This window comes from Lolium rigidum, chromosome 5, assembly GCF_022539505.1.
Source record: "Lolium rigidum isolate FL_2022 chromosome 5, APGP_CSIRO_Lrig_0.1, whole genome shotgun sequence".
NCBI lineage: Eukaryota > Viridiplantae > Streptophyta > Magnoliopsida > Poales > Poaceae > Lolium > Lolium rigidum.
Genome location: NC_061512.1, coordinates 42208506 through 42229513, shown reverse-complemented (window position 1 = coordinate 42229513; position 21008 = coordinate 42208506). Strand labels below are relative to the sequence as shown.

Sequence of the window (21008 nt, the reverse complement as noted above, 5' to 3'; positions counted from 1 at the left end):
AATCCTGAAAAGCAACCAAGCAGAGTAACAAATCTATCGACAATAGCCACATTTCACATCCATCCAAGGAGAACAATAAATGCACAAAATTACATATTGGTATATTAAATGCGCCATGTTGATGGAATTCACACCGCCAAGTGAATTTGTTTTGTGATACAAATACCCATTTAACAATAAAATACATAACTTTCCATCACCATGAGGAGCAAATATATAAAACCCTACATATTAGGACATAATGGCAGTCACAAAACATGTGTGCAAACATGACTAAATGGTCCAGGGTAGAGAAAATCATGTATGCTTTAAGCACAACTAAAACATTTCTTTGGTTATACAGATCTGGTTATTCTGATTTAGTATTTGATCACTTAATAGTCTACACAAAGCTAAAAGAACTGACTTAGCAAAAAGTAAAAAAAAAAATCACAAGTCCATCTTAGCGCAACTATCCAATACAAATTAGACCAACATGATGTTACTACCTGCTAATCTTCTCATAGGTAAGTTAGACAGCAAGACAATATATAAATGGAAACAATATGGAGCCGATCGAACTAAACAAACAAAATTACAATTTGATTTGATAGGAATCATGCAAAAATCCTTGAAATGGAAAAGATGTATATATTTACCGAATACCAATATTTAGACGTTCCTTTGAAATAAAATGACCATTCCTTACCTGGTCCTTTGTTAGAACCAGGCCTACTATCCTAGTCCTTCATGTACATTAACCACCAAGGTACTCTAGCCATTTGTTGTGGAAAGGCAAATATTAGTCTAGCATGGTAATTCACAAAATGGAACTAATAATATTTATATATAAATAATCTGGACAAAGTATTCCTAGGAAAGTAAAGTGACACCAACATAACATGAGAAAATAACCTCAAAACGTAGTCAACATTTCTGTATTATCACACAGTAAAGATTTACTGCAGCAAATAAACATTTTAGTGTATGTCAATTTGCATTGGAACGCATAGACGAAATCCTTTGCATGTATTGTTTGGGTCTAACCAATACAGACCAAAAGCTACTTAGTTATGTAATTCAAATAAGGTTAACTTAAGAAAAATACATTGGCTAACCTGAATGGTGCCTACGCTAAAAGTTGGTTTCTCTAAAACAAATGATTTATGAGCATAGTGAAATTTATATGTACGCAGGTAACACAGGTGGAAGTAACACATCTGAAGCATTCGAAAAATATGCACAAATAAAGAATAAATTAATTGTCAGTACCTTTTGGGAAAAATCATTGTTAATAAAAGGAACCGGACTAAAATATAGTTTCTGTTAATATCACGTGATTGAGAAGCAAAACTTGAATTTGTGTATGTGCATATGCGGTAGAAGCAACATGCCTGAAGCACACCGCAACTTGAAGTGCTACTTTTTATACTATAATCACATAAGAAAACTAAGAACAAGTCAGCTCTAGACAGTATATTTACAATCCCAACATGTTTTATAGCTCAGTTCCATCATTACGTATTTAGGTTGTTCTGCTATAGGAACGAAAGTGGAAAAAAAAACACGGTATGAGATTCACCTGCACCGAACATTGTTGAGGCCACAACCTTCAGAACAGAGAATTCAAGAGCAGATGCTTAGCCTCAAACAGACAACAGTAGGAATCAGTGGTGTCTCTCCTCGTCTCTGTTTCCTTGCCTCTCTTTGGTGACTCTGCAATGAGACATACCTTTCTTGATTTGATCAGCCTATTCTGCTTCTCTGCCTTGGCGCGAGCACGACGGCGGCGGAGGATGCCTTCATATTGCTTTGCATTCACATAAATTGGTGCATCAGCTGGCATATTCAGTGGTATTAGCATACTGCCAGTCTGCATTATACAAAGGGAAATGGTGCAACATATTAGGTTATCATGCAGTACGACAAGTGAATCGCATACAAGCTTCGATCTGACAAACTGCGGTGTCAAACAAAGATAAACCCTTATATATCCTTTGTCCAAGTGTCAAGAAAAAAAAAAGATAACCCACAAAAAATTTCTGACATTACCCAAAGAAAAAGCTCACCATCCAGTTACTATTCCCAATGTTTCGTAATCAGTCACATTGCCATCCGATTTTTATTTATTGAATGAACTAACAGATCTACACCAGTACGAAAGGAAACTACAGTTGAAAAGTTTAGGCACACACTCCATCAGAAATCATATCATATACAACTAGCACTAAAACCATTCCGGGAAAACCAAAAAGGATCTGCATGAGATGTTCAAACTATGGAATTCAGGGATCATTAGAGTAGTTTTCTGATAGTTGTGCCACAGTGAAGTCAGCCATGGAAACTGTGAAGAAGCCTCATTCAAAACTAACAGTACATGCATTACCGTTGATCTCATTCCAAAAGGAGCAAGTACACCATAGTTATGATCAGCGTAAGGATAATTGGAGGAAACCTGGAAAAATCAAAAGTCATCGATCAATCAAGACATCGATTAATTCAGCATTAAGGAAATTCAGCAAGGCACAAGGATAGCCAAGTTTTCAGTGCACTGCTAATTACTATGGCATACAAAAGAGTGGTAAAAGCTTACCATAGTTTGGCCAAGGCCCAACTCAAAACGATCACTATATTCCACGAATGGAGACTGCAGAGCGATAGTGGCAGTGTGCTCAGAACCTTTTACTCCCTTACCTGAAATAAAATACCGCAAAGCAAATTATATTTCCAACATCGATAAAACAGAAATATTAGGTCTTTCACAATGGGGGTTTCTTAGTGTTGTATCCTAGGTACTTTGTGATGTTGCATGCCAGTTAAGGAAGCTACTACACATACGACGTTTCTGGTACGATCCCTGTACAATGCAGATCCCTGTACAGCGTTTCTTGACATGCATGCTGCATTCTTATATTGGGAGTATCTTGTTACTCAAAAGTTGCAATCGAGGAAACTTGATCTCGTGTCCTATACTAGAGTTTCCAAGACAGTCAACAATGCCCCATTCTGCTGTCAGTTGCGGCCTATCTGATATTGATTCTGCTTTCGCGTGCACCCAAAAGGTTCATCCCGAAAGCAGGCAAGGAACAGTCAACTTGGGGGTTTGCTGAGATTTGGTGCGAGAGATTTAGCTTATATTCTACAGGCCTCTCCGCGTGGAGGCTGCAACCTGCACAAACAAAAATCCCTAGCGGATATGCTCGTCTAGCAGTGCCCCATCTACACAAAATTCAGTGTCATTGATTAGGAGCAGCTATCAACTTCGAAGCACACGTGCACTTGAATATCCGCTAGGAACAGCATTGGGATAGTTGTCTCTTAAGTTTTAATTTCTCATATGAGAACGTGCTAAGAAACTATGCATTGTGAAAGGCTTTAAATGGTATGTACTCCTTACAATCCATCAAACAATCAAGTTACTAGAGACTAAATTTGACGTGCATAACTGGAGACTCTTTTTTTTATGAAAGGCACGAACTACGCACAATACAGTTCATTACTGGAGACTCGTAACTGAAAAAAAGAAACTTCTAGTCTCATCGACATGATTACATGGCAGTACATTTAAAATAAACGGTACTACCAACTGTGGATCAATGTACCAATGCTATGCTGTTTTTGTTTTACATATCAAAACGTGTATATTTCAGAAGGACCGAGCCTACCTGGCATAAGGTATATTAGGTTACATACTAAGGTATTTTGGTGTCACGCCATGCCTGAATCAAAGAAAATAATACATTTTAAACCCAGGAAAATATCCACAATTACCTAGCACATGTCTAAAGACTAGTTATTGCACATACGTTGTGTTCTCTCATATTGGAAACAGCATAATTTGGCGGTATGGGTGTCCTTGCTCCCGGTGTGTGAGTGCGAGTGCACAGCGCACACACGCTGGTCTGAGAAGTACGTATAGAATTGACAATCTTATGCTAAATCCCGAAATGCAGGTACGTATAGAATTGACAATCTTATGCTAAATCCCGAAATGCAGTGCTAAATTTAAGAGAGCTCAAGGGTCATAAGCAGGATGGTCAATGGACACCACCAAAAGCTGTTGTATGTGGTTAGTACATTGTATACCATGTTCGCCACTATTTCCATTTTATGGCTACAAAGCTAGACCAACAGAACTTTCTAATCTTCAGAAAATACATGAACTATCACACAACATACAATTTTTTGTTTCTTTTTCCCTACTCTAATATGTGATATGTCATGGAATTGCATACAGTATAACGGTTTTTGTGAAAACAGCAACCAATATACGATGAATATGTGTAAGAAGGTAGAATATGTATGTTCTGTCAGAACAGGATGAAGTGTCATGCCGAATGAGGCATGTTTAGTTTCTGTTTCTTCCGTTGGTTTCATGGATGCCGGCGTTATTTCCTTGCAATATGACCCTATAATTTGAGACAGCATCCTATTACCTATGTGTAAACTTCATACTATCAAAAACTAAGCTCTTCCAAAAAAAAAAGGAGCACCTACTATATGCTACAAACAATGCCAAATTTGTAGTACTAAATGGTAAACTTGTATTACCAAATGCTAAATTTGTACTACTAAATGTTCATCTCAAGTTCCACTAACATGCACAAATTAAACAAGTTCATCTCAAGCTCTAGCACACCAAGGGCAGAGCAGAGGAGCCTCACCATGAGCCATGGAGAACTTCATCACTTCAGGGATGCCCCTCTCGCTCATCAGCTGCTGTTGCGGCGGCAGCACCGGAGCCGCGTCCAGCAGCGCCTGGGCCCTCGGCACAACCTGGAACTGGCCGTCCCGGCACGCATCCTCCGGCGACGCCGGCCTCCCCTGCCCCATTGCCTCGCCGTACAGCAACTGGTGCCCGACCCACCACGGCAGCGGCTGCGCTCCACTGGAGGCGTGGCCCGCAGCGGCGAGCTGGGGCCCAAATCCGTCTTGGTGGTTCCTGAAGCTCATCACTGCGCCGGCCCGGCAGCAACCACCACCGCAGTGCGATGTTCTCTAGGATGGATGTGATTAATCACCTAACAGCCTGCTGCAATCAAGAGCACCAAGAAATAAGTTGATAGGCTGAGCATCAAATCAAATCATGCAGTGATAGGGGAGAAAAATCTTCAGAAACAGTAGAATGTGCAGGATGACATGGGAAAAAATGCAGAGGAAGGAGAATGGTCGCCGCTAAAACTGAAGCGAATCAAGAACTGAAAGAGGGGAAACATTTCCAAGAACTGAACCAAAGGCTGGATTTTTATTTTCAAGGCTGGGGGGACTGAAAGCAAGATTATACCAAAATCCAGAAGGATTTCTCCAGGCCCAGCCCCAGAGTGTAGCGCACAGACACAAGGCAAGAACTTTTAAGAGCCCGTGAATGTGCAGCAGCTGCAAGAATCTGAGCAAGAAACCAAGGCGAGAGGATCCAAGACATGCATGCGGCACAGGAAGAGGAAGAGGGGGAGCAAGGAACCAAAGACCACTCACATTCCAGCAGTCCAGCTCCTGATGGGGTGGATGAGGACAACTAGAAGAGCACAGAGAGAGAGAAAAAGGGAAGGGAGGAGAGAGAGGACAAGACGGGACGGGAGAGGTGCGTATAAATGGGCGGTACTGAAACCGAGAGAAAAAGCTTTGCTCCTTCCCCAGCTCCAGCCAAAGCTAACCTGTTTGCTTTTCACATTTTACTCCTCCTCTTCTTCTTTCCTCAGTGTAAATTGTAGTTTAATTGTATTACTACTTATTATTATTTCTAGAAAAAAACTCAATGCTTTTTACTGTTTTTTATTTTTTATTTTTTTAACTGCCCAACTGGGCTCCCTTTCCCAACCATGACTTTTCACCTCCCACTACTGGAAATTATTAGGTTCAGTGCTCACTGCAAGTGGCTATTAGAGTACACTAATCATGCTATCAAAAGAAGGTAAGTAGTAGGTTTTTTATTATCCACAACAAAAATAGAAATATAGTACTCCTGGGAGGGCTCCTTTGATTTGAAGGATAGGAAAAACATAGTAATAGAAAAGGTATAGGATTGGAATGGCATGTCTACTTGAATCCTATAGGAAGATGAAGTTTGTTTGATTGTAGCAAAGGAATTTTTCCATGAGGTATGGGCTAATGCTTTTTTCCTATAGGAATTACACTACAAGATTCCTATAGGAATTTTTCCTATAGGCTATGTTCCTATGAATCAAACAACATGTATAGGAAATTTTCCCATAGGAACCAAATCCTACACAATTCCTATGCAAATCCTTTGAATCAAAGGAGCCCTGAGTCTCACAAGAATGTATGCCAAATCTCTCGAAGTGAATACATTAAAGTATTTTTCATATGCAACAGCAAATAAGCATAACCATCTGTTTGTTTCATCAAATATGGCATGTGCTGCTTATACCCCTAAATGTTAATTAACTGTATATGTACTACTTTGTTCTTGTTACAAAGAAAGAGATAGGGTGGACAAATTTAGGATCAAACGTGGAATATGCAGTTTAGTGGATGTCAAGCCATAAGCTATGAAGTGGAACGCATAGACGAAATCCTTTGCATGTATTGTTTGGGTCTAACCAATACAGACCAAAAGCTACTTAGTTATGTAATTCAAATAAGGTTAACTTAAGAAAAATACATTGGCTAACCTGAATGGTGCCTACGCTAAAAGTTGGTTTCTCTAAAACAAATGATTTATGAGCATAGTGAAATTTATATGTACGCAGGTAACACAGGTGGAAGTAACACATCTGAAGCATTCGAAAAATATGCACAAATAAAGAATAAATTAATTGTCAGTACCTTTTGGGAAAAATCATTGTTAATAAAAGGAACCGGACTAAAATATAGTTTCTGTTAATATCACGTGATTGAGAAGCAAAACTTGAATTTGTGTATGTGCATATGCGGTAGAAGCAACATGCCTGAAGCACACCGCAACTTGAAGTGCTACTTTTTATACTATAATCACATAAGAAAACTAAGAACAAGTCAGCTCTAGACAGTATATTTACAATCCCAACATGTTTTATAGCTCAGTTCCATCATTACGTATTTAGGTTGTTCTGCTATAGGAACGAAAGTTGAAAAAAAAACACGGTATGAGATTCACCTGCACCGAACATTGTTGAGGCCACAACCTTCAGAACAGAGAATTCAAGAGCAGATGCTTAGCCTCAAACAGACAACAGTAGGAATCAGTGGTGTCTCTCCTCGTCTCTGTTTCCTTGCCTCTCTTTGGTGACTCTGCATAAATTTTAGAAAGTTGACTTCAAATCCTTAAATTAATCCAAAAAATAGCAAGAACTGAACCCTGGGAATAAGATGGCAAGGGAACTGTAACATTAACAATCTACAAAAGTTAGTCCAATAACCAATAATGGTTGTCTTGACGTGTACAGATTTTACAAAAGTTAGTCCAATAATGTCTTTACTTGTAATTTTCTTGCATTTTGTTGCTCACCTTAAAGTCACTGGTGTTATTATTTTTCACTTATGCTGGTTGTACATGAAAAGACTTCAAAACATCCTCATTTGTGGAACATGGATTTTTGCTGCCATAGTCAACAAACCAGCAACTACAAAGCTTATTCAGATAGCATGGTAAGAGGAAGTCACAAGTAACACATCAGCAGCCCGCATAATAGTTGGATCTATACTCGGTTTGCAACCGCTGCCAGGCTTAATTCGTTACCCTATTAGGCATAAGATCAAAAGCATTAGAAGAGGTCACAGTAGATTTGTTACCTTCAAGATTCCTTTGCTTTGCAAGCTGTGTCGCTCCCCATCTTTTGCACCAGGTTGCGAGCACCAAACCTCGTCTCCAGGCTGTGATCATCTTTCACCAACACATCCTCTGCAGGTAACTGCATTAGTTAGCTGACAGCAGTGAAACCTCGAGCACATCATAGACTACATGAGCAATTTAAAAGGGCCGCGGGAGCTTGGGGGGCGGACCTGCCGGTGGCGGCCGACGCGCAGTAGGTTGGGAGACGGAGCTGGTGACCTCCGGTCGCGCACATGAGGTGTGCCCGTGTGGGAGGGCGGCAGCTGACCCGCGGGAGCTTGGAGGCGGGCCTGCCGCTGGCGGCCGACGCGCAGGAGGTTGGGAGACGGAGCCGGCGACCTCCGGCCGAGCACATGAGGTGGGGTAAAGCAGCAGCTGACCCATGGGAGCTTGGGAGGCGGGCCTGCCGGTGGCTGGCAGGAGTTTGGGGTTGGTGGCAGGCGGCGCGGGGGGAAAGCGGCATCCGGCCCGATGAGGTAGTAGTGCGGCGTTGGGGATGTGGGGGGAGAGGTAGTCGGGGCGGCCGCCGCCCGCCGCCCGCCGCCCGCCGGGAACCCTAGGCGAAGAAGAGAAGGAGAAGGGAGGGAGGGAGGGAGGGAGGGCGCTGGGCAAAAGTTGGACCGGTCAAGCGGGGGAGTGCCTCCATAGCTAGTCATTTATTTTCATTCGCCTAAAGTGCAGAGACAAAAAAACTCGCCTCCGCCGTAGCACAGCACCGCGGCACCGGACGGCAGCGGCAACCGGCATTGCCAGTGACTTCTGTCCGTCCCACCAAAACCCCGTCGTACCCCCCGACCTTGGCAACGACGGGAAGACCGTAACCCCCGCTCTGCTTTCCTCCTCCGCTCTGCTCTGCTCTGCTCCGCTCCTGTCCCCGTCCCCCGAAACAAAGGGGCCATCTTTTCTCCCTTGTCCTAAACCCCTCTCCCCCGGGAAACCCTTCACCGTCGCCACCACTAACCAAAGCCATGAGCTCGATGGGGACTCCGCACATCTCGTCGCCATCGATTGATCGCTACCCTAACAACATCGCCGTCATGGCGAGTTCCAACCTGTCGCTCTCAGATACCTCCCCGTCCTCACGGCATGAATATCACTTCGCCCATGGATCTCCGTCCATCTGGTCGTCTTCATTTGATCACTTGACTAACATCATCGGGACCATGGCAACTTCGAGCATGCCACTCTCGTTTACCTCCCCGTCGTCCGACTTCGAGCAGGGCGACAATGGCGTGGTGGCTACCGTGGAGGTGCCAGAAACCCCAAAGTTGCGGTCTTTTTCAGTATTCCAAGCCCCTCCTTCTCCTGATCTTCACTACATTTGTAACAACACCATGTGGCCATCAAATTCATCCCGCTCGTCAGCCCAGCTACCTACCATTATTCGCCAGGAGATGGAATGTACTGTGTCGACCATGCAGGCAGCAAACACGCCACCATCTTTTTCACAGTATGATGAAGGCCCTCAATCTCCCGATCTTTACATTGCCAGCAACAGCAACATGTCTCTGTCAATTTCCTCCCGCTCGTCAGCCCAACAATCTCCCATTCCCCAAGAGATGGCCACTACTGTGTCCACCGTGCAAACAGCAAAGATGGCGTCTTTGCCGAAATTTAGAGGAGTTCGACCCCTTCCCTCTGGCAGATTCGGCGCAGCATTAAAGAAAATCTGGCTTGGTTCCTATGATACAGCTGAAGAAGCAGCACGGGTCTATGATGCTGCTGCTAGTTATGATAATGTAGCTAAAGCTAAACTGAACTTTGGATACCCGACAGCAGATGCAATTGAGGCTGCAGGGTTTATCGTGCGCAAAAACCGGAAGCCCGCACGGGCGATGGAGGAGACTCTCGCTCCCTCTGGCTTCTGTGGGGTTTACAGGTCACGGTCAACCAAGAAGTGGACAGGTCAGGTTTGGGACAGTGAGAAACAGCGAAGCCGCTGGCTAGGCACGTTTGAAGACGAGAATGCAGCAGCCCTAGCAGCGGCAAAGGCCTATGAAGCTATGGCTGATAAAACTGAATCAATTGTCCCAGCTGCTATGATGAACCCTTCAAGCCCAGGATTCCAAAGGTCGGAGTTGGAGTTAACCTCAGCCGTCACGGACGTGGCAAACAATGCCAACGACACCGGGAGATCTTCTCCTCGGCCGGCAAAGCGAACATGCAAAGGAGTTATATTCCGCAAGGGCAAATACAGTGCCCAAATTAGGCTGGGAAGTGGTAGCCGGTTGTGGCTAGGCACCTTCAATACAGAGGAGGAGGCCGCTCAAGCTTATGGTGATGCCCTCAACAAGCGAGATGCCGCGAGCGCCAAGGTAAACATACCAGTGCCACAAATGGAGCAAACGCGTGATGCTCCTCTTCTAGGAGAGCCTGAAGAGGATCTACAAGCAGATGGCATGGTGGCTCAACCTGAGCAGACATCGATGTTTCATGAGGGAACTCAATGGGATGCTCTAGAAGAGCTTGAAGAGGATCTACAAGCAGATGCCATAGTGGAACATCCTGAGCAGATTGAATATCTAGAAAGCACATCACTTTTCCAAGAGTTTTGGCAACTAAGCAATCCGGTGCCATCACATGTGACATTGGATGATCATGGCTCTGATGTGGCGATGGATATTTAGCTGCATTTGACTCACAGTAGGGCTTATTTACCGGCGACGCCATTATATCTTTTGTGTTACTGTTTTTGATGTATCCCTTGTGTTGATGTTATTTAAGCAACGGGGCATTTTACGGTAGGGGTCGGAACATATTAACCCTTCAAGACAGCATATCCAATGGTCCAGTTTGAACGATACTAGTTCAAGAGTAGTATTTTTCCTCACAAGTGCAGATTTGGTAGGCGCAAAACCCACATAATGAAGGAAATTTTCCTTTGCTTAACATTCCATATAATAGCTTTTTTAGTTTATTCCTTTACAAACAATTTGTCTATTGAATCTCTTTACGTTCATAGAAAAAGAGAAAATTTCGATATACTAGTTTGTTGTTTATCTCCAAATGACGGGGTGAAGGAAAATTTAAATAGAGTGCCCAAACTTGACCCAAAACTTGGTAAACTTTACAAATTTGTTCATATGTGAAATAATCACAATGATAATAATATTTTTTTCACATAGTGAAAAATGTACTGCTTGCTTTTGTAGTAAATTTATTCACAGATAGGTTCGATGGTTTTGGGTGTCGAGATTTGACAAATACTTGGTCAATTGATGATTAGCAAAACAAAATATAAGATAGGTCAAAACTCCATTGCAATGAAGATGCAGTTAGATCTATATGGTAGTAGTAAGTGTCCATTAGCGCCTCCTCTCTGTAGAGCGCCCAAAGCCCTTCGCCGCTACGCTACCGACGTTGTGGAGGCTTCCATTACCGTCCCACAATATCGTCAGCCTTGCTTAGCGTTTGTGCTGGTGCTTCGAGTGGGGGAGAGAGGAGGTGGAGGTTGTGGGATCATTAGCGAGAGGGGGGCATGGTCGAGCTTATGTAAATACCCGATGTACGAGAGGATGAGGTGACACACATTAACACCGCCGCGTGGGGAAGCTGCAACCATGACTGGACACCTCGCTTGCTGCCACCCGGGTAACCTTCACCGCATTAATCAAAGTTGACCTACACTAATTAGGATGACCAAATATACCGATGACATGGCTAGCTTGTTTGTTGGTAAACGACATGGCGTCGACAACGGCTTATATTCGGCGCTCCCGCAACGCCCTGTTGGTGCCACGACTGTTGTGATCTTAGGAGTAAAAAAAAGATCGTAAAGATATATATTTTGGCACCCACCAAAGTTGCCGAATTTGGTAATTTCAGACAGCATTTCGGATTTTGGTGTCTACAATTCAAAAAAAAATATCTAAAATTTAAATGATCTCCTCGAAAAAAATTTCAAATAGTATATGCTTAAATGAAGTTGAAGCCTTGGAGTATATATCTACTAAAAACAGTACAGAAAATACAACTTGGGCAGACTGAAGAGGATATAACCACACACCTAGAAAATAGTCACATATTTTTTGTGCATGCCTACGCTTAAAATATTGCTGAGATTTTTTTTTTTTGGCGTGGACTAAATGGAGTCAATGCATGCTTGGTATGTATCATATTAATACTCCAAATCTATGTCATGATTTTGTTTCCATGTAAATTGCCTAGAATACCTCTGAAATTATGGGTGATATAATTTAATACTACTACATCATAGGACTAGTAAATTGTACCGTAAAAGTCCTCTTAAGCAATGAGGCAATCAAATCATATGAAGACATGTATTGCATCTTTTGTGCAAATAAATGTGCTCATTCAGTAATTTTCTCTCATGAAGATATAAAAATATGCTTAAAATGCACTCATGAGTGCCAGTTGCCACCATGAAGGCTACAACTTAGTGGAGCCTGAGTTAACCTTTATGGTTTATGCACTAGAGAATAGGGTGAGGCTTTTGTGGTGTTGGTTGGCCTTCATGGCACCACACCCCTCCAACGTAGATATACTTCCCCTAAAAAGGAAGAAACTACGGGAATCATATCCATGTGTCTCTGCATGCTTCATTTCGATTACTTCTATCCTTTGCCGCACTTTACTTGTTGTACCTTGTATCTTGTGTAGTTTTCTTGCATTTTATCATATAGGTAAATTCACATAGTTGCATATATAGAGAATCTACCTTTTGTGTCAAGCCTAAATTGGAAATGAATTGAAATTTTATTATAGAACCTATTCACTCTCTAGGTGCCCATACGATCATTTAAATTAGTATCAGAGCCTCAGCTTTTATTTCCGGCTTTGCCGCCTAAGAGAGTATGGGCAAAGAGGGGGGGTCCTAGTAAGGTTGCGGCTACCATGGAGGATGTCAAGGAATTGGAGACTTCCATATCATCCTTCTCTACCTCCATGAATAGTCAAATGAAAGTATTGCGAGATATGATGATGCAACTCATTCAATCCAATAAACCACTAATCCCCCATCCACCATATCTCAGGAGTAAGTCACTCACAGTCTGAAAGATCCCCTTAGCGGTGCTTCCTCGGGATCTGAAACCGTTTATGTGGAGGAGGTTGGTTGTGACTCCAAAGCTAAGGGAGAAAATAGGTCCGGAAAGTACTCGGAGGTTCCTCCACCGTACTCTCCGGATCCACCTATCCCTCACCCTCATATAGTTCACCGAGGCAATCCTCCTAAGCTAATGCCTAAAGCTTTCCCCAAGGAACAAGCTAAACTGAAGTCATATCTTTGTTGTTCCTCTATTGAATTATGGAGAATTGTTGATGAAGGATATAAGGCTAACAATCCTAGTACCCGTGCGTGATGCGCCCGTCCACGCCGGTCCGGCCGGCCGAGCTTGTTCTCCAGATTTGGCCCGATTAGTTTTTTTCGCAGGAATTTCCTGTGAATATGTAAAACTTTGAGCGGTTGTATCTCGTGAACCGTAGCTCGGAATAAGGTGATTCAACCGCCCAATTTTTTTCTTGGAAAGATCTACACAATGGCATTAGTTTCATATTTTTGAGAAACACTTGTGTAACCAGTATATGTAGGGCTGGACAAAAAGCTGGAAGATCGGTGAGTTAAATGAGTGCTCGTTTGCTCGACTCGTTTGAGCTCGGCTCGTTTTGTTAATGAGCCGAGCCGAGCATCAGTTTTTGCTTGTTAAGGTTAACGAGCTAAACAATCGACCAGACTATGTTCGTGAGCTACTCGTTAAGATCGATAACAAGCTATAGGTTTCACCAGTTTTGACTGCAACTCACTTTAGTTATCTCAAATATTTGGTAGGAAGGGGCCAAACAAAATAGTGTTCTTTAACCATGCTTGAAACTCCTACATTAGGATCTAAAAACCTATGCTTCCTCTCTTTCTCACTAGGCAATGCATACATGTTTGTTTTCTATTGTCTCCTTAACGATCCTTAACGAGCTGCTCGCGAGCGCTCGCAAGAACATAACGAGTCGAGCCGAACAATGATTTCAGCTCGTTATTCTTAACGAGCTTACCGATTCGAGCCTTAACGATCACGAGCTTAACGAGCCGAGCCTTAACGATCCGAGCAGCTCGTTAGTCCACCTCTAAGTATATGTGTCTCATGCATAGGGGTGCACCACGGTCAACGTTCTCTGAACCGATGCCGCACCGAGCCCGAGACCTTTCCAAGCCAACCAACAACCCGTCATCGAAGGCAAGCTAACCACTTGCTATGAGCCTACTGCAATGCATAATTGTTACTTTCTTTGATGCTATGTGTTTATTTACTGCTTTCTATGCCATGTTAATTTTGACACATAGTTATATATCTGCAATTTCTGTGCACCGCTTATAAACTGTTGTGTTGGGGGGATGACCCCCGGTATGCCAAAGGCATGCCAAACCTGCTTGTTTAAGCTATCGAGGTACCGGTTTAAAGATTATTCCGGACAAAGGAGTTAAGCTTGTGACCAAGTGAATCTATACCGGTATCCCAGGAGGGGTATACCGGAATAAGCTAAAAAGGTACCGGATTACCAGTACATGCTACACTGTAGCACGTCGGAAATCTGGTCAAACATTCCCTCAAGGACTAGAGAACAAGGATGAGCGAAGCACTAAAGCTTTAATCTAAACTCTGAGGCAAAAGCAGAAGATGACGTAAAAGGTACCGGAGGATGTCACCGTTTGTGATTAAAGGTCTACCGGTGTCATCAGCTGCCAAAGAGGTTTTGTAAAGTAGTTTGTCTAGTCAAAGATGCCATTAGGGTTTCCTAGGGTTTCTTCCCCTGTAAGCCACCCTCTCCCCTATATAAGGAGAGGAGGTACACCCTAACGCGGGTACGTCCCAACTAGTATCTAAGAACATGTAACCAGATTCAAGCATGGAATAGAGAGATCCAAAGTTGAGTTAGAGCTTGTGTTCTTCTTCTTCAACCTCTGGCCTAGGCCAAGTTCATTAGGAAAGCATCCGGCATTCCATCCGGAATTCATCCTCGTATAACCAAAACCCTCCCCCGAATCCTCTAGCGCACATTCGGCCCCAACTTAAACCATCCTATGGCATATGTCTGTTCACCACGACGACAGTTGGCGCCCACCGTGGGGCCAGCAGCTGCGCTTGCTGGAGTTCATATTCGGGCGGGCCTCCTCACCATCTCCGGCGAGCGTGTGGTTACTGCGCTCGTCGACTGCGTCCTCTCCATGGACTTCATCAACGAGAACACATGCTGCTTCGCCAACGACAGTAAGTTCCCCAAGAACGGCCGCATCATCGAGTTCGGCAGCCTCCGCGTCTACTACGGCACAGTCCCGGAGCGCCAGTGCCTCTCGCTGGTGCTAGTTGCGCTGGACCCGCCAAGATCTGCAGTTCGCAACGGCCACGCCGCCGGCAGCGTGGAGGTGCTGGTGGTTGGCGCGGCTGACGCTGGCAAGGAAGCCGTGGCGGAGCGCGCTGGACAGACGAAGTCCACGCGCACGGCAAAGCCGCTGACTGAGCGTGACTAAGGGGTTGCGGTGTTGGAGATATGCCCAAGAAGCAATAATAAAATGGTTATTATAATATATCTTTGTGTTTATGATAATGTTGGCATACCATGCTATAATTGTATTAACTGAAACATTGATACATGTGTGTTATGTAAACAACAAGGAGTTCCTAGTAAGCCTCTTGAATAACTAGCTTGTTGATTAATATATGATCATGGTTTCGTGATCATGAACATTGGATGTTATTAATAACAAGGTTATGTCATTGATGAATGATGTAATGGACACACCCAATTAAGCGTAGCATAAGATCACGTCATTTAGTTCATTTGTTATAAGCTTTCGATACATAGTTACCTAATCCTTTCGACCATGAGATCATGTAAATCACTTATACCGGAAGGGTACTTTGATTACATCAAACGCCACTACGTAAATGGGTGGTTATAAAGGTGGGATTAAGTATCCGGAAAGTATGAGTTGAGGCATATGGATCAACAGTGGGATTTGTCCATCCCGATGACGGATAGATATACTCTGGGCCCTCTCGGTGGAATGTCGTCTAAATAGCTTGCAAGCATATGAATGGTTCATAAGAGACCACATACCACGGTACGAGTAAAGAGTACTTGTCAGGAGACGAGGTTGAACACGGTATAGAGATACCGATGATCAAACCTCGGACAAGTAAAATATCGCGTGACAAAGGGAATCGGTATCGTATGTGAATGGTTCAGTCGATCACTAAGTCATCATTGAATATGTGGGAGCCATTATGGATCTCCAGATCCCTCTATTGGTTATTGGTCGGAGAGAAGTCTCAACCATGTCTACATAGTTCGCGAACCGTAGGGTGACACACTTAAGGTTTGATGTCGTTTAAGTAGATATGGAATTTGGAATGGAGTTCGAAGTTTTGTTCGGAGTCTTGGATGGGATCTAGGACATCACGAGGAGTTCCGGAATGGTCCGGAGAATAAGATTCATATATAGGAAGTCACTTTCCAAGTTTGGAAATGATCCGGTGAATTTATGGAAGGTGGTTTCTAGAAATTATCCGGAATAAATTACTATTGAAGGTGGAGTCCCGGTTGGACTCCACCAACCCTAACTTGCCCACTAAGTGGTAGGGTGGAGTCCCCTGATGGACTCCACCTCCTTGGCCGGCCAAGCAAGGGGGAAAGGGGAGAGTCCCAACCCAACTAGGTTTCGTCCATATGGCAGTTTTGAATTGGGGTCTTATTCGAAGACTTGGGCAAACCCTAGATGTGTTCCACCTATATAATGAGGGACAAGGGGAGGGGGCCGGCCACCCTAAGACCATAAGCTGGCCGCACCCCTCAAGGCTGCCCTAGCCGGCGCCCCCTCTCCCAAACCCTAGCCGCCCCTCCTCCACTACCTCTCCCGCATACGCTTAACGAAGCTCCGCCGGAGATCTCCATCGACACCGCCACCACGCCGTCGTGCTGCCGGGATTCCAAGGAGGATCTACTACTTCCGCTGCCCGCTGGAACGGGGAGAAGGACGTCGTCATCAACACCGAATGTGTGACCGAGTACGGAGGTGCTGCCCGATTGTGGCACCGTCAAGATCTTCTACGCGCTTTTGAAAGCGGCAAGTGATCATCTTCTGCAACAAATGAGATCTAATCTCGTAGGTTTTGGAAATCTGCAAGGGTTAGTCTCGTTCATCCCCTCGTTGCTACCGTCTTCTAGATTGCATCTTGGCTTGGATTGCATTCTCGCGGTAGGAATTTTTTTCTATGCTACGAATCCCATCAGTGGTATCAGAGCCGTGTCTATGCATTGATTGGTTGCACGAGTAGAACACAATTGTTTTGTGGGCGTTGATGCTTTGTTGTCTTTAGTTCGAGTACTTTGCATCTTTGTGGCATGGTGGGATGAAGCGGCTCGGGCTAACTTTACATGACCGCGTTCATGAGACTTGCTCCACGTTCGACATGCAACTTAATTGTATTGCATAAGTGGCTTTGCGGGTGTCTGTCTCTCCCACCATAGTGAAGATTCAATTTACTCTTTCTATTGACAACATTAGTATCACCGTTGTGGTTCATGTTCGTAGGTAGATTGGATCTTACTCGAAAACCCTAAACCACGTAAAATATGCAAACCAAATTAGAGACGTCTAACTTGTTTTTGCGGGGTTTGGTGATGTGATATGGCCATGATGTGATGATGAATATGTATGAGATGATCATTATTGTATTGTGGCAACCGGCAGGAGTCTTATGGTTGTCTTTAAATTTCATGTTGAGTAGTATTTCAAAGTAGTTGTAATAGTTGCTGCATGAGGTGAACAACCATGAAGATGGCGACATGGACCTTGACGCTACGCCGACGATGATGGATATCATGCCCGTTGATGATGGAGATCATGTCCGTGCTTTGGAGATGAAGATCGAAGGCGCAAAGACTAAAGGGCATATCATATCACATATGAATTGCATGTGATGTTAATCATTTATGCATCTTATTTTGCTTAGAACGCGACGGTAGCATTATAAGATGATCCCTCACATTAATATCAAGATAATAAAGTGTTCTCCCCTCGTATGCACCGTTGATATAGTTCGTTGTTTCGAAGCATCTCGTGATGATCGGATGTGATAGACTCAACGATTACATACAACGGGTGTAAGCCATGTTGCACACGCGGAATACTTGGGTTTGCTTGACGAGCCTAGCATGTACAGACATGGCCTCGGGACAATCAAAACCAAAAGGTTGAACACGAGTCATATGGATGGTATGATCAACATGTTGATGTTCACCATTGAAGCTATATCATCTCACGTGATGATCGGTTTTGGTGTAGTGGATTTGGATCGTGTACCACTTAACAACTATGAGGGATGTTGTATTAAGTGGGAGTTCATTAGTAATTATATTAAAACATGAACTAATTATCATAAACATAGTCTGAGTAGTATTTTGAATTAATTTTGTAGTATTGGCATCCGTTTTCTACCATGCGCTAGTCTTGTAATTGAGATAGAAATACTGTTAAGTCTGACAAGAAACTTTACGGACTGGTACCGTATTGTTAAAGAATCAAGAAATGATTAAGTCCTATTGCGAACTTTTAGTAAACCTCACATTGTTGATTCAAAGAGTTTTGTTTTCAATTAGTACCTAAAGTTATCTTGTCTCCATGAAACTTGAAGTTCAAATCTGTTTGAAAAAGTAAGGAGCTGAAAATTTAGTTTTCAGAAATAAGCAAGGTATAAGATATATGTGATATCTAAGACCTTATTGCAAGATGATAGAATATAATCTAGTGAGACTACATAAACTCATAAGTTTTATGGGAATGTACGAAGGTTGAAGACGCCCGGCGTCCCAATCCTCCAACTAAGTTGGACACTAAAGATATTCGCATATCTATGAAGTAATCGTCCTTAGTAGTATGCACCGTTGCTAAGACTCGTCGTTTCGAAGCATCTCGTGATGATCGGGTGTTATAGATTCTACGAGTGCATGCAACAGGTGTAAGTCATATTTGCACATGCGAATACTGAGGTTAAACTTTACGAGCCTAGCATGTACAGACATGGTCTCGGAAAGTCATCATGATACAATGGATAAAATTATGAGTGAAATTGTTCATCATATTACAAGGTTACTAATAGTGAAATCTGGAACACTTATCATATGATGATCAACTTCAAAGTAAGAACATCAAGGTTATTGGTATTTGACCAACAAACCTAGAAGTTATTGATATTGAAGTGTTTTTCTGAATAATGAGGAAAGCTAAAAGAGAAACTAAAAAAGATTATTGGCAGAAAGAAAGAAAAGACTAGAAAGTCTAGCTCAGGTGTATATAGATGATATACATGTTATGGATGTATTCCTCGTTTGGTCACACAATGAAATTCTTGGGTATTTGTACCATATTGGTTGGTATGAAGTGTCATACAAAACACCGCAATACAAGAATACAATGGCCTAAGTGACTGACAAGGCATATGATAGGAATGCACGTCTGGAACAAAAATAAAGTGTTATTATGTTCATCATTGGTATTCTATCTAGCCCTTAAAATTTATAATAAAGAACTTAATAATTGTTATTTTGTTCTAGTCAAATGAAAACAATAAGTTGTTCAAATTATGACATTACTCCATGTATGATGGATAAGTTATTATAAATCTTAATGGTGAAACACACATACATAACACTGACGCTAAAATGCCATAAGGCAAATGATTTGAATTCCACTTATTTGTGGAACCGCCATTTAGGTCATGTTAGAAAGGAACGCATGAAGGAACTCCATGCAAAAGGATTTTTGGAGTCATTTGATTTTTGAATCGTATGGCGCTTGCAAATCTTTTCTAAATAGAATGACTAAAATACCGTTCATAGGCCAAGAGTTGAATGGGCAACTAAATTAGTGGAAACATATATGATGATGTATGTGGTTCACTAGGCATAGTTGTGTGCGGGAAATTCTTCTACTTCATAAAAACTTCCAACAATGAATTGAGTATATATATGTGGATATATTCGATAAGGAAGAAGTTTGAAACATTTGAATGGATTCAAATAAATTTTAGCATGAAGTGGAAATCATCGTAATAGAAAATTCAAATATCTATGATTGGATCATGGTGGAAATATTTGAATTACGAGTTTTAGCGAACATCTAAGAGAGTCATGACATTGTTCTACAACTCACATTTTTTGGAGTATCATAATGATGATATAGTATCCGAGAGATGTATCCAAACCTTGTTGGATTAATGATGAGATAAAATATTATGACGCCATTATATTTTTGTGGATGATGCTTTAGTGACTACCGCTTTTACACTGAATAGAGCATCATCATGATCCGTTGAAATGACACCATACGAGTTATGGCATGGGTATGAACCCTGATAGTCCTTTCTTAAATTTTGGTATACATAGCATAAGTAAATAAGTTTACAACCAAAATCGGATGAATGTCTTTGTTGGTTATCCCAGAGATTTGATTGGGAATTATTCCCACGAGACAAAGACAAAAGTGTTTGTCAATGTTTCTTATTTCTGAGAAATTGTTTCTAGCGAAGTATTTGAGTGGGAGGACAATAGAACTTGATAAGGTTTATGAACCTGAGCATAATGATCAGAGTAATGCAGCATCGGAATTGGTTCCGGAAGCGGCCACGACGATCAAGGGTCCCATGACTACAAAGTGTTTTAGCCATGGAGATCGAAGTACATATTGAACCTTGTAGGTATGGTTTACTTTGTGATCAAATAAATGATTTGTGGACAAAGGATTGATTTTGAACAATGATAAACCAACTACAAACAAATAAGTTATGATGGGCCCTGACTCCGTTAAAAATGGCTATATGCCATGAAATCCAAGATAGATGAATACTTTTTGAAAGTAAATGTATCTATAAAATTGATGGACTTGGATGAAATATCCTTGAAGAAGCTCGACTTGTCGAAAAGTTGATTACGACAAAGTTCAAAGGATTGACTACGATAAGATTAGATCTTCCGTAGCAATGCTTATAGTCTATGTGGATTATTCTAGTAATCACTACATATTTCTTTTATGAGATATGCTAGTAGGATGGCAAAATACATTACTCATCAGAAGTGTGTATTAAAGGTGTATACAAGATACAACCAAGAGTTTTGCTGGTCCGTGGAATACTAGATAGGTATACAAACTTCAATTGTATGAAGTGAGTATCGCGGATTTGGAATCTTCACCGGATGAAATAGTCAAAGAGTTTTTTCATCAGAAACGATGAAGATGCTTGCATATGCA

General features: G+C 42.4%; 1 protein-coding gene across 1 annotated transcript; it reads right to left on the bottom strand.

Annotated features, from left to right (window-relative positions):
• Positions 1-1666: 1666 nt before the first annotated feature.
• Positions 1667-5522, bottom strand: LOC124655894 (the record flags this gene model as incomplete). Its single annotated transcript, XM_047194722.1, has 5 exons — positions 5455-5522; positions 4644-5011; positions 2573-2673; positions 2357-2434; positions 1667-1852 (listed from the first exon to the last, which is right to left on the bottom strand). Coding segments are annotated over exons 2-5 (654 nt in total), but the record flags the coding sequence as incomplete, so codon positions are not given.
• Between the last annotated feature and the right edge of the window lie 15486 nt (positions 5523-21008).